Genomic DNA, 13965 nt, shown 5'->3' on the forward strand with positions numbered 1-13965 from the left:
CCTACGGCGGCTCCGTGGAGTGGAGATTAATTGTCAAACTCAACTTGGCTCTCAGAATTCAGTTCCAGATACGACCAACTTTAACCACCGATCGATCTCAACCCAGAAACCTAAGCATAGTAGATCAACAAGCACCCCCAAGGATAAAAATTCAACCACTAAGCAAGTAAAGTTCATTTATTTTAGTTCCCTTGATCTCTTCTTATGTAAGGGCTTGCCTGTTTCTGTGAGTCCACCACCGCCGCAACTGCAGCCTGAAAGCGAGAAGAATGCCACGACGGTGGCAACTCCAACAGAGCTGATAAGCCCGTGAACCAAACAGTTAGTGAAGATAGTGGAGCTAAAATGGCGCCCCTCCAAATGGGACGGTGCCAGACACTGAGTCTAAAGATCCTAAAAAGGGGAGCTCTGAGTCTGCCATTGCAGAGGAGGAGACGTGTGCCGGAAAGTCTAAGATATGCACAACTATTGGTGGCGTTGATGAGTACATAAGCTGAGCTGGCACAAGTAGGCTCTTTGAATGAAGCTGAGCTGGCAACCTGAAGAAAGAAGAGACTGTATAGAGATGGTATAAAATAGACTTGTTTACCTTTACTGTGAGATCATCTTGTAATTGGGATCATTAGGCAAATCAAAGGAGTGTCTCTGCATTTGAGGCAAGTTCAGTGAGATTTCTCTCTGGATTTGAAGGATCTTGGCGTCAGGGTTCATAGCCTTCACGTCTTGGTATTGTAACGGTTCATTCGATCGATAAGCAATAAGAATGACTTTTCCATCTTAGAGTCTTATCAGGCGTGCATCCTAAAAGGTACATCTCTGCCCTCTTGTACTGCTAAATTATTTTGATTCAGTTTGTGGGCACTGTTAGTGTAACATTTAAAAGTTTTGAGCTTTCGATGAAGTTGTTTAAAACGTGTTTCTATGCTGGTGACAACGAGTAGTGGAACTGTATGGTTTTTAGTTCAATCACGAACTACATGAAACCAGGAGACCCCTACTCAAAGCTATTGGTTCCAACTTTTATTCCAAATGAAATCTCTAGCATATTATGTGCTTTGATAATGATAATGATATCCATCAAAGTTCGTTGTCCTAGCTTCTTGAGTAATAGCCGTATTGGGAAGCCTCAGCCAACAGATATTAGCAGATGTTTGACATTAGTGGTGCTGTGTTAATTTGTAAATGAGTGTGATTTCAGCGACATGAAACAATTTTCACACATTATAATAGCTCTATATTCGCTTGCAGTTTGTAAGGTCTATACTTCATCTGTTCTGTTGTCTCCAGTAGGTTTTGCTTTAACTGTTCGTTGGTAAGCTGTGTTTTTACTGCATGTTCTTCGAAATGGTTGATTCTAGTTCAAGATGAAGGTGAAGAATCTTTAAAAACAAAAAAAATTCTTTAAGTGAACTCTTTGCCAGAGCTGACACTGAAAAATCATCAGAATCAAAGGGTACGTGCTCTATGAAAGTCTGAACTACTTTGTGATCTTTGATTGATAAAACGCAAATATTACTCTAGTTATTCTATAAACCAAATCGACCTTATTTCACTTGCAGAAAATTTGACAAAGAGTATCTGTCTTTCTTTATCCACAGGTAAACATATCCACTAGTGGGGATGCAACCAAAATCATAGTAGACGCAGGGAGGGATAGTGTGTGCTTCACATGTATGTTGAGTTAAGCTTGAAACAAAAGATAGCTTGAGAAGTAAGCTAAGAAGACCTAATCCTACCGAGATATGGAAAAGGAAACATAATAAGTTTAGGAGTTATCTAAAGTTGTGTTACCTAATAGGATTAGGAAAACATAAGCTCTATATAAGTAGATATTAAGTTGTGATATCACTTATAAGATTTTTAGAGATTGAGAGCTTGAGTTTTGAGATATTTTCTCACGTTAATAATAAGAGAGCAATTCTTATTTGAATCTTTAAGTTCTATATTTGGTATCAGAGCCAAAAGATTTTTTGATACAAAGCAATGGGGGACTTAGCGATAGTGACGACATTGAAACCGAAGGAAGGGGGATCTACGATCAAGTGCCCTATGTTAACCTCATCCAACTATATCGTGTGGGGCATTAGAATGAAGAATGTACTTAAGGTACATAAGGTTTGGAACATCGTTGAAACAGAATCAGAAGAAGAAGAAAAGAACGATTTAGCAATCGGTCTAATGTTTCAAGCGATACCCGAGACCCTGGTCCTACAAGTTGGGGAGCTAAACACAGCAAAAAAGGTGTGGGAGGCTATTAGGATGCGACATGTTGGTGCTGAACGAGTCAAAGAGGCCAGACTTCAAACTTTAATGTTTGAATTTGATAGACTCTCGATGAAAGATGCTGAAAAGATAGATGATTTTGCTGGAAGATTGTCTGAAATATCATCGAAAGCTGATGTGCTGGGAGAAGAGATTGAAGAATCAAAACTGGTTAAGAAATTTCTTAAAAGCCTTCCACGCAAGAAATACATACATATCGTTGCATCACTGGAGCAAGAGCTTGATCTTAAGACCACCAGCTTTGAGGACATTGTTGGTCGTCTAAAAGTTTATGAAGAGAGAGGGCCGAAGAAGAAGAGACACACGAAGATCATGGGAAACTCATGTACGTAAATTCTCAGTCTTCACGTGAGTACAATGATGAATACAAAGGAAACAGAGGACGAGGTGGAAGGTCATATAGAGGAAGAGGCCGTGGACGTGGCTATGGAGGCAGAGACACATCAAGGATAATGTGTTTTAGGTGCGACAAGATGGGTCACTACGCCTCAACATGTCCCGATCGGCTACTAAAGTTGCAGGAGACCCTGGAACAAGACAAGGACGATACACAGCACGCAGATGAACTTATGATGTGCGAGATAGTATATTTAAACGAAGATAAAGTCGTTCCAAGCAAATTCGAGATCCATGATGAGCAAGAGAACATGTGGTACTTGGATAACGGAGCTAGTAACCACATGACTGGAGATCGAAGATACTTCACAAGGATAAATGAATCTATAACTGGAAAACTGAAGTTTGGAGATGATTCTCGGATCGATATCAAAGGAAAAGGATCTATCGAATTTGTTGATCTAAATGGTGAACCAAGAATTATGTGCGACGTATATTACATTCCGGATCTTAAAAGCAACATCATCGGTCTCGGACAAGCCACTGAAGCAGGGTGCGACGTAAGACTAAAGGGAGAATGTTTGACTATGCATGATCGAGACGGAAAGTTGATAGTAAATGCCAAAAGATCCAGGAACCGACTATACAAAGTACGAATGGGTATAAAAGACAAGACATGTCTATTAACAACAGAAACCAGCGAGTCTACACGGTGGCATGAGAGGTTAGGACACATCAATTGGGAGACGATTAAGACGATGGTACAAAGAGAACTTGTGGTCGGAGTACCTCAAGTTACTGGTGACAAAAGGGTGTGCAGCTCGTGTTTACTTGGAAAGCAAGTAAGAAAAACCTTCCCTCAAGCCACAATGTATCGTGCAAACAAAGCACTCGAACTTGTTCACGGGGACCTGTGTGGACCCATAACACCAAGCACACGTCCTGGGAACAAGTACGTGTTCGTACTCATAGACGATCATACACGATACATGTGGAGTATTCTGTTAAAAGAGAAAAGTGAGGTGTTCGAGAAGTTTAAGAAATTTAAAGCAATAGTAGAACATGAATCAATACAGAAGGTTCAGACTTTTAGAACAGACAGAGGGGGAGAGTTTACCTCACGGGAGTTCAATGATTTCTGTGCTCAAGCAGGAATTCAACGTCACCTAACAGCACCGTACACTCCTCAGCAAAACGGGGTCGTTGAGAGACGAAACAGAACTCTGATGGAGATGACTCGAAGCGTTTTAAAGCACTTCAGACTTCCAAACTACCTATGGGGAGAGGCAGTGAGGCATTCAACATATATATTGAATCGTGTTGCTACCAGAGTGCTAAAAGAAGTAACCCCTTATGAAGCTTTCCGAGCAAGAAAGCCTAACCTAGCCCACTTGAAGACATTTGGATGTATAGGATATGCAAAAGTGGTGAAGCCGCACCTGAAGAAACTAGAAGATCGATCTCAGATACTTATACATCTAGGGACCGAGCCGGGGTCGAAAGCATATAGGATGCTTGATCCACAAACACATAAGATCGTTGTGTCTCGAGACGTAGTCTTCGACGAAAGCAAAGGATGGAATTGGAAGAATGAGGACACAGAACAGGGCATAGTTGACGACTTCAAAATTTGTTTGGGAAATTTTGGAAACCATGGGATCCTGGACGAGACTCTGGATAACTTAAGCAAGGAGTCTTCGACACAGCAGACCGATGTTAATGAGGCAAAGACTGAAACTGAGATACCAGATGATGAAGAAGATGAGGAAGAAGGAACAGAGTCAGAAGCAGAGCCAGTGCTAAGAAGATCGTCTAGACTAACTAGCATGCCTAAGTACTTAGATGATTATGTACTTTTATGTTCAGAAGCCGAGGAAGAAGGAGAGTTCCTTCTCATGTACATAAATAGCGAGCCAAGAGACTTCAACGAAGCAAAGGAATCAAAAGAATGGAGAGATGCGTGTGTTGATGAGCTAAAATCTATTGAGAAGAATGGGACATGGATACTTATAGATCTTCCTGTCAGAGCTAAACCAATTGGTCTAAAGTGGATCTTTAAACTTAAAAGGAACTCTGATGGAAGCATAAATAAGTACAAAGCGAGACTCGTTGCAAAGGGCTATGTACAGAGGCATGGAATAGATTTTGATGAAGTTTTTGCTCCTGTGGCTCGGATAGAAACAATCAGGTTACTCATAAATCTTGCAGCCGCACACAACTGGGAGATACATCATCTCGATGTCAAAACGGCCTTCTTGCATGGAGAATTGAAGGAAGTAGTGTACGTCAAGCAACCGGAAGGTTTTGAAGTAAAAGGGTCTGAGAGTAAAGTGTACAAGTTGAATAAAGCACTATACGGCCTTCGCCAAGCACCTAGAGCGTGGAATCACAAACTTAACTCGATTCTGCGGGAGCTTCAGTTTGTAAAATGCTCAAAGGAACCATCAGTCTATCGAAGGCTTGTTCAAGATGATCTCTTAGTCGTTGCAGTTTATGTTGACGATTTGTTCATTACAGGATCAAACGTGCAACACATTGTTGAATTCAAAAAAGAGATGTCAGCTCAGTTCGAGATGAGTGATCTTGGGAGATTAACATACTATCTTGGGATAGAAGTCATTCAACATCAAGGAGGTATAACGCTAAGTCAAAAGAGCTATGCAGAGAAAATACTAGAAGAGGCTGGAATGAAAGAATGTAACCTAGCGCACACACCCATGGACTCAGGGCTCAAACTATCCAAAGCGGAAGAAGAGAGGTCTATTGATGCCACAGGCTATCGAAGGAACATTGGCTGCCTGCGCTATCTATTGCATACACGTCCAGACCTATCCTATTGCGTTGGAGTACTTAGCAGGTATATGCAAGATCCAAAAGAATCTCACGGAGCAGCCATGAAACAATGCTTGAGATATTTGAGAGGTACCACGAACTATGGGTTGGCGTTTGAGAATGCAAGGACAACACGACTTGTTGGCTATAGTGACTCAAGTCACAATGTAGATCAAGATGATGGGAAGAGTACAACAGGTCATGTGTTCTACTTAGGGGATAGTCCAATAACCTGGTGTTCATCGAAACAAGAAACGGTAGCGCTTTCGTCCTGCGAGGCGGAGTTCATGGCTGGCACAGAAGCGGCTCGACAAGCGATTTGGTTGCAAGACTTACTTGGTGAGATTAGCGAGAGTCTATGCAAGCAAACTGTTATACAGATAGAAAATCAATCCGCCATTGCGCTCACAAGAAATCATGTCTTCCACGGACGATCAAAACACATACACACCCGTTACCATTTTATTAGGGAGTGCGTGGAGAAAGGGTTGCTAGAGGTCGAGCACGTTCCAGGAAACGAGCAAAAGGCGGATATATTGACTAAAGCACTTGGAAGAATCAAGTTTAGAGAAATGAGAGATCTTATTGGAGTTCAAGATCTATCGAAGATGGAGTTCAAGCTTAAGGGGGAGAATGTTGAGTTAAGCTTGAAACAGAAGATAGCTTGAGAAGTAAGCTAAGAAGACCTAATCCTACCGAGATATGGAAAAGGAAACATAATAAGTTTAGGAGTTATCTAAAGTTGTGTTACCTAATAGGATTAGGAAAACATAAGCTCTCTATAAGTAGATATTAAGTTGTGATATCACTTATAAGTTTTTTAGAGATTGAGAGCTTGAGTTTTGAGATATTTTCTCAGGTTAATAATAAGAGAGCAATTCTTATTTGAATCTTTAAGTTCTATATTATTCATCAGAAGAAAGCATGATCCACCTTCCCTCATATGAAAAGCTAGTGACTCCCATTAACGGTTCCTATTTTTTAATAGTATCCGTCATTATATTTGGTGGAGCTTGGGGATTTTGTCTATTCCAGAAGAATGGCCGTGCAGACAATGGAGTGCCTTACCGTGAGCTAGAGAATTGAGCGGACGGTCGGGATTAGAAAGTGAGTCAGTGGTCGTCCATGACGTGGAGACAGCGGACTGGGACGAGGGTTGGGATGATAAAAATGCTGTGAAATCGCCTGGTGGTGCAGCAAATAGTGTCAGCATCTCTGCCAATGGCTTAACAGCGAGAGGTCCGAGCCGAGACGGCTGGGATCCTGACTGGGACAACTAGTATATTTGTATATATTTATCAGTAGATAGATAAACTAACTATTACTTGAAAAGAGTCATAACCACATGGATACAGATTCTTGTAAGAAGACAACACAGAGATTACAAACAAGGTTTGTTGTATATACCCAAATCGCTTATATGGTAACTTTTAATCTTTTTGATCTTTTTCTATGTTGGGTTTGTAGTTTATACTCGAGTCTCCCAACCAGCAGCTTTGTGTATCTGATCATGTACACCATAATACCAAGGCATTCAGTTTTGTACTTGCCTTCCTTTTCACCTTTAGCACCAACACTTAATTGAGTGGAATCTTCATGAACAGAACGGCAAGATTATATTTATTTCTAGCTTAAATCTGTATGTCAAATTTTATATTTAGAGTGAAACATGATGAATCTCTGAATCCTTATGCCTTACTCTTCATTTATCTTGTTGTTAGGTCTAAACTGCTGGTGATGTCAGAGACCGCCCATTGGTTCAAAGGTGCGACTGTCTTTAGAAAAGTCCCTATGACTTCATTGCCTTCCTGGTTAGCAAGTTATCAATATTTATTATTCATGAAATAAATGTAGTTTTGAGAACTTTATAAAATAAAATAAAATAAAAACAAAAGTTTCTCTAAATTTATTATTCATGAAAGAAATGTAGTTTTGAAAATAAAATAAAATAAAAACAAAAGTTTCTCTTTCAGCTCAACTCTATGTTCTTTAGCACATCATTTGTCTTTCGCGGACAGCTCAGCCATTAGTAGTTGGTCACCACCGCAGAGAGAAAAAAAGATACCCGTTTTAAAAATTATCTTTACTCCTTTAATAATTTATATGTGAACGGTCATCCAAGACTAGTCCATTGTCAGCAATATCCTCGGACGATTGGGGATGTAAGACCATGATTAACCCGGTTTTTAAGGTGAAGTTATTAGTTTCGGTTAAGAACCGTTTTTTAGTTTTTAAGTAAGAAAAGCTGAGAACCAGTTCTTAAATAAGAGATATAAGAACCGGTTCTCAGCCAAAAAATGTAAAAAAAAAATGTCAAATCATGAGTTAAAAATCCGGATTAATCATGGTCTAATATGAGCTGTTACACTAAGCCTAATATCGTCAACTCCACCCACCTCTTTCTCAAAGCCGGCTTCGATGCCTCTGATTTGAGAGAGATTAATAATTACCATAATATTTTAATTAATTACCCGTTGAATCTTGCAACAAAAACATAGCTGTCTGTTGGCTTTGTCTTCTTAAGTCTTAACTAATACCAACCTCTCTACTCTACTCTCTCTCCTCTTTAATTGTTCTTTTTTCTTCTTCAACTCTTTTTTTTTTTTTTTTTTTTTTTTTTGATCAAACAACTCTCTCTCTCTAACTCTGTCTTCTCCGAAACTCACCGAGTTCATCGACAAGGGTTCTTCACCGACTCTTTAAGGTATGTTCATATCTCTACGAACATGTCATATCTCATATCTCTGCGAGCTTTCCATTTTTTACTAAGATCTGTTTGGTTTCTTCTTTGGTAGATCAAGATTCAAGAAGATCGATGGAGGGACAATGCCGTCTCTCCCTTGCGTCTCTTCTTCTTCTCTTATCTGCAACTAGTTTAACCTCAGCTGCTGATTACTCTCCCACCGACAACTTCCTCTTGAACTGTGGTGGTTCTTCTGATCTACCCGACACAGACAACCGTACATGGATTCCCGATGTCAAATCCAAGTTCTTGTCTTCCTCCGCAGACTCCAAAACCTCTCCCGCCGCCACACAAGACCCTTCCGTCCCCGATGTCCCTTACATGACAGCTAGGATCTTCCGATCTCCCTTCACTTACTCGTTCCCCGTCGCAGCAGGTCGCAAGTTCGTGCGTCTCCACTTCTACCCCAACTCATACGACGGTCTCAACGCGACGAACTCCCTCTTCTCCGTCTCCCTCGGGTCCTACACTCTCCTCAAGAACTTCAGCGCTGCTCAGACGGCACAGGCGTTGACTTTCTCTTTCATTGTTAAGGAGTTTATAGTGAACGTTGAAGGCGGGGCATTAAACGTGACCTTCACGCCAGAGTCTGCACCTTCTAACGCCTATGCGTATGTGAACGGGATTGAGGTTACTTCAATGCCTGATCTTTACAGCAGCACAGATGGGTCTTTGACGGTTGTTGGATCTTCTGGTGGAGTCACCATCGATAACAGCACGGCTCTTGAGAATGTTTATCGACTCAATGTGGGAGGGAATGATATCTCTCCTTCTGATGATACAGGTCTGTACAGGTCTTGGTACGACGATCAGCCTTATATCTTTGGTGCGGGTCTTGGAATCACTGAGACTGCTGATCCAAACATGACCATTGAGTATCCTTCTGGGACGCCTACATATGTTGCTCCTGTGGATGTTTACTCCACTGCTAGGTCAATGGGTCCAACACCTCAGATCAATCTCAACTACAATCTCACTTGGATCTTCAGTATTGACTCCGGGTTTAGTTACCTTGTCAGGCTTCATTTCTGTGAGGTTGCTCCCAACATGACAAAGATCAACCAGAGGGTGTTTACGGTTTACCTCAACAACCAAACAGCTGAGCCTGAAGCTGATGTTGCTGGCTGGACAGGAGGACATGGGATACCATTACACAAAGATTACGTGGTGAATCCTCCTGATGGTAAGGGACAGCAAGATCTGTGGCTTTCTCTTCATCCAAACACGAAGAACAACCCTGAATACTATGATGCTATTCTTAACGGTGTTGAGATATTCAAGATGAATAACTCTGATGGTAATCTTGCTGGTCCTAATCCTATACCTGGTCCACAAGTGACTGCTGATCCATCTAAAGTCTTGCGCCCGCGTACTAGTCAGTCCAAGAACCACACGGCTGTTGTTGCAGGTGCAGCCAGTGGTGCAGTTGTTCTTGGACTTATTGTTGGTTTGTGTGCAATGATTGCTTACCGGAGACGTAACCGTGGTGAAAACCAGCCTGCAAGTGATGCAACATCAGGGTGGCTTCCACTGTCTCTGTATGGAAACTCACATTCTGGTGGTTCTGGAAAGACAAACACAACAGGAAGCTATGCCTCTTCCCTTCCTTCAAATCTTTGTCGTCACTTCTCCTTTGCTGAGATCAAAGCTGCTACTAAGAACTTCGATGAGTCCCGGGTGCTTGGTGTTGGAGGTTTCGGCAAGGTTTACAGAGGTGAGATCGATGGTGGAACTACAAAGGTAGCCATCAAGAGAGGAAACCCTATGTCTGAACAAGGAGTACACGAGTTCCAGACAGAGATTGAAATGCTTTCAAAGCTTAGACACCGTCACCTTGTGTCTTTAATTGGATACTGTGAAGAGAACTGTGAAATGATCCTAGTGTATGATTACATGGCTCATGGGACAATGAGGGAGCATCTCTACAAAACACAGAACTCTCCTCTTCCATGGAAGCAACGTCTTGAGATATGCATCGGTGCAGCTAGAGGGCTACACTATCTACACACTGGTGCAAAACACACCATCATCCACAGAGATGTGAAGACGACAAACATTCTACTTGATGAGAAATGGGTGGCTAAGGTCTCTGACTTCGGTCTGTCAAAGACTGGTCCTGCACTTGACCACACACACGTAAGCACAGTCGTGAAAGGAAGCTTCGGTTATCTTGACCCAGAGTACTTCAGAAGGCAGCAACTGACTGATAAGTCCGATGTCTACTCCTTTGGAGTTGTTCTCTTTGAAGCCTTATGCGCACGGCCTGCATTGAACCCCACACTGGCCAAAGAACAAGTGAGCTTAGCTGAGTGGGCACCATACTGCTACAAGAAAGGCATGCTTGATCAGATCGTTGACCCTCACCTGAAGGGAAAGATCACACCTGAATGCTTCAAGAAGTTTGCTGAAACCGCGATGAAGTGTGTGCTAGACCAGGGCATTGAGAGACCGTCGATGGGAGATGTCCTGTGGAACCTGGAGTTCGCGTTGCAGCTTCAGGAAAGCGCAGAGGAGAGCGGGAAAGGAATATGCAGTGAGATGGACATGGATGAGATCAAGTACGATGATGACAACTGTAAAGGGAAGAACAACAGCGAGAAAGGTTGTGATGTGTATGAAGGGAACGTGACAGACTCGAGGAGCAGTGGAATAGACATGAGCATAGGTGGTCGGAGTTTGGCAAGTGAAGATTCAGATGGACTCACTCCAAGTGGTGTGTTTTCTCAGATCATGAATCCTAAGGGACGTTAGAGAGAGTCTTAACCGGCTCCATCCAAAGGAGACTGGTTCGTCTCTCTTTCTATTTTTTCATTGTTAACTATTCATTATTACTGTTCTATTTGCTGTTATTTGTTTAGAATTTTGGATTCTGTATTTGATACTACTACTACCACGATGAAGAGTGTAAAAGATAAATGTATTCTTTTGTTTCTTTTTACAAAACATTAAACATGAATCGTTTCAATGTAATATTTGGTTTGTCATCTTCTTCTGTAATGCTTTTGTAGTAGGTGCAACCGTTAGAAACCATTACAGAGTCTAAATATAAACCAGACCCACTTAGGCAGTTATGACTTATGAGGTGCTATGTTTTGCTGAATTTACATTATTCCGTGGTCTACCAAATGCTAGAGTGACTATTTCTTTTCCTCTTGGTGTTGCCAGAACTGTTGGGCGTGATGACACAGACGTAGAATGCACATTAGTTCTACTGAATGGAGAGCTGTTTTATCTGCTGCAGTCTGAGGCTTTGAATTTGGACCCAACGATCTTGATCTTTGAGCGTCTCCAAAATCTCTCTTTTTTTTTTTTATTTTTTGAAAGCAGTAGTTGAAGTAGTAGTAGTAGTTGAAGTAGTTGTACTGATTCTTGAAGGGAGTTGTAGAATGGTATGGTGTTTTGCGTGATCCGGGTAGCTTCGTGTGATTTTGGTTTTCACGTCGCTTTCTTGCAAATTTTATTGGTTTTTCAGTACTTTTTATTTTATTTTATTTTCGGAAAGCTGCTTAGAACACGTGTGTCAATACTATCTTATGATGTGTGACATGACTCATGAGTCATGACGTGTCAGAATATGATACACATGAAGAAATTGGTTATCCAACTGTTAGATCTTTTCTGTATAACAGTTCTTACGTGTGTAACACCACCATCTATCTGCTCGTACCAATAATATTTAGATATAGAGTAAATGGATCTTTATAATCCAAAGTTGATACAAAAGTATAGGTAAATCCAAAGCCACCTCCAAGTTAACGACAAATGATTCAGGATATTACACAAAACCATTTTTGACAAGTTGATTCAAAGAATATTCAACTGCAGATCAGAGAAGCCTGCTCTGGCCTTGTGCCTCTCAAAGAGATCCTTAAGCGCTTCCACAAACTGTCCATGTACCTTGGCAATCTGACATGCACCATAAACACCATAAGTTAATAATGATACATGCACAAGCATTCAAGGAACCATTCTAGACGGCAAGATCAAAGAAGAAGAGGGGGGAACTAACACCTCTTCATCAGTTGGCTGCAGAGTTTTTCTAACTTCTATTGGTTTCCCAACCACTACATGCAGAGGGTGTCGAAATGGTATTGGGGATCTACAAATGAAAATGTGAATAGTGTTTACCTCTTTCCAAGGTTTTATACGCAACAATGTAACCCCAACAAAGACATATATACACACTTACCCAAAAACACCCCAGAAACAGATGGGAGTAAACTTGATGGCTCTTGATAATTTAAGGTAAAGGTTCCAATCCGGCTTCCACCACTTGTACACTCGTGACTACAGAAGAAACAAAAGACATGATGAAACAAGAAAAAAGAAACAGGAAGATAATTTCATATAGAGAGAAGCACAATATTGTTTGTATTTACTTACCTGACCAAAGCAGAAAACTGGAACCAGAGGTGTCCCATGCTCCATGGCGATGCGCACAAACCCCCTTCTCGATGAAAGGAATAAGTTCTGCAATGTCACGAAACAGTTTCCAATTAAATAAACTAAACAGAGATCACAAAGTAGTAACCTTTTTAAGTAAATCAAAAACAATATGATAATGATCAAAAGCACAAGTGAATCCCTACAAAGAAGGCTACCTCAACATCATGTTTCATGTGAAATGTCTCCTGGACACCACCAGGTACGAGGATACAACTATAGCCAGAGTCCAAATAGGAAGCGAAATTCTTCCTAGAAGCAGGGGCGAGCCCTAACCACGTCCATATTTGCCTCAGAAAGGGTGTGTAGAAAACCTAACCATCATTATTTATTTTTTTTGAGAGAGTCAGGGACACAAAAGGGATTAAAGAAGAAGGAAGAGGAGACAGAAACTGACAGCAGTACTAGCAAGAACTTTGATGTTAGGAAGAGGCATGAACCCCGTAAGATCAGCAAGTGCAACAGCTCCAATAGGCCACACCGAATGTGGTTCATAACCAAAAACTGTAAAATGACAAGGAGCAAAAAGAAAAGTCAAAACGCTATCATAATTAAAAAAATAAATAAAGGACAGAGACCATAGGCACGAGTAGGCTGGAAAGCTTCGTAATCCTCGACATGGAGAGTAACGGGGAAATAACTACACGCGTGTTTACATATGTACCTTGCAAAACAAACAAGGATGAATTCAAGAACATGACATGGACGATGGAACAGAGAGATAAGGAGAGACAATACCTAGCGAGCATTCGACCGTATTTGCTACGATCATCGATGGGGATGAAGATTAAGAGAAAGAGCAGACCCAATACCCTGCCCAAAAAAAAAAAAAAAAAAAAAAACAGAGGATTTTTAATAAGTTTTTAACTTTGTGTCCTGTAAGAACAAACAGAGAACAGAGAGGGTGTGTGGATATACAGGAGGGAGAGAGAAGGGGGAAGGAAAATGAGGGAAGAGATAACGATAGCGACGTTCAAGTGGACGGAGCCAAGCCAGATGACTATGGCCGTCACGGAGTGGAATAGGTTTGAGGAGGAGGAGGAATGCTCATCACCACCGAACTCTCTGAATCCACCCATGTCACCTCTTGTTCTTTCTTTTCTTTGGTTTGTCCGCTTCTCACAGACCAACGAACAGATGTATAGAGATCCTCCTAGAGAGATCTCTCTTCTCTCTCTCTCTCTTGGGAGTTGGGAGAGAGCCCAACCATCCAACCAACCAAATCTTTAACTAAACCCATCTTTAAAGAGCCCATTCAATTTTCATTACTAATCGCTTTGTTAAAAAAAATATCTCACTAAAGCACATCACATTACTGTTGGGCCAAT

At 41.3% G+C, this 13965-nt stretch overlaps 2 protein-coding genes across 3 annotated transcripts; one reads left to right on the forward strand and one right to left on the reverse strand.

The window, feature by feature from the left end:
• The first annotated feature begins 8008 nt into the window (after nt 1-8008).
• On the forward strand, nt 8009-11605 carry LOC106349052 (receptor-like protein kinase FERONIA). 2 transcript variants are annotated; one of them, XM_048745928.1, is made up of 3 exons: nt 8021-8155; nt 8247-10980; nt 11360-11605. In XM_048745928.1, the coding sequence occupies exon 2, from the start codon at nt 8267-8269 to the stop codon at nt 10943-10945; it is 2679 nt and encodes an 892-aa protein (XP_048601885.1). In that variant the 5' UTR covers nt 8021-8155; nt 8247-8266; the 3' UTR covers nt 10946-10980; nt 11360-11605. The 2 variants fall into 2 exon arrangements, with proteins under 2 accessions (XP_013644393.2, XP_048601885.1); XM_013788939.3 differs by lacking the exon at nt 11360-11605 and having other exon boundaries at nt 8009-8155; nt 8247-11180.
• Nucleotides 11606-11877: 272 nt separating this feature from the next.
• LOC106349051 (diacylglycerol O-acyltransferase 2) lies at nt 11878-13864 on the reverse strand. Its single transcript, XM_013788938.3, has 9 exons — nt 13556-13864; nt 13376-13450; nt 13216-13301; nt 13035-13141; nt 12796-12951; nt 12578-12664; nt 12384-12481; nt 12206-12293; nt 11878-12100 (listed from the first exon to the last, which is right to left on the reverse strand). The coding sequence occupies exons 1-9, from the start codon at nt 13714-13716 to the stop codon at nt 11999-12001; spliced, it is 960 nt and encodes a 319-aa protein (XP_013644392.2). The 5' UTR covers nt 13717-13864; the 3' UTR covers nt 11878-11998.
• Between the last annotated feature and the right edge of the window lie 101 nt (nt 13865-13965).

This window comes from Brassica napus, chromosome C1, assembly GCF_020379485.1.
Source record: "Brassica napus cultivar Da-Ae chromosome C1, Da-Ae, whole genome shotgun sequence".
NCBI lineage: Eukaryota > Viridiplantae > Streptophyta > Magnoliopsida > Brassicales > Brassicaceae > Brassica > Brassica napus.

Excerpts from the sequence above, each read along its gene's own strand:
- LOC106349052 (XM_013788939.3), top strand. The coding sequence starts at position 8,267 with ATGGAGGGACAATGCCGTCTCTCCCTTGCGTCTCTTCTTCTTCTCTTA.
- LOC106349051 (XM_013788938.3), bottom strand. The coding sequence starts at position 13,716 with ATGGGTGGATTCAGAGAGTTCGGTGGTGATGAGCATTCCTCCTCCTCC. Across the intron at positions 13,142-13,215 it reads CCAGCCTACTCGTGCCTATG|TTTTTGGTTATGAACCACAT; the intron begins GTCTCTGTCCTT and ends GTCATTTTACAG. Across the intron at positions 12,952-13,034 it reads AAGTTCTTGCTAGTACTGCT|GTTTTCTACACACCCTTTCT; the intron begins GTCAGTTTCTGT and ends AATGATGGTTAG.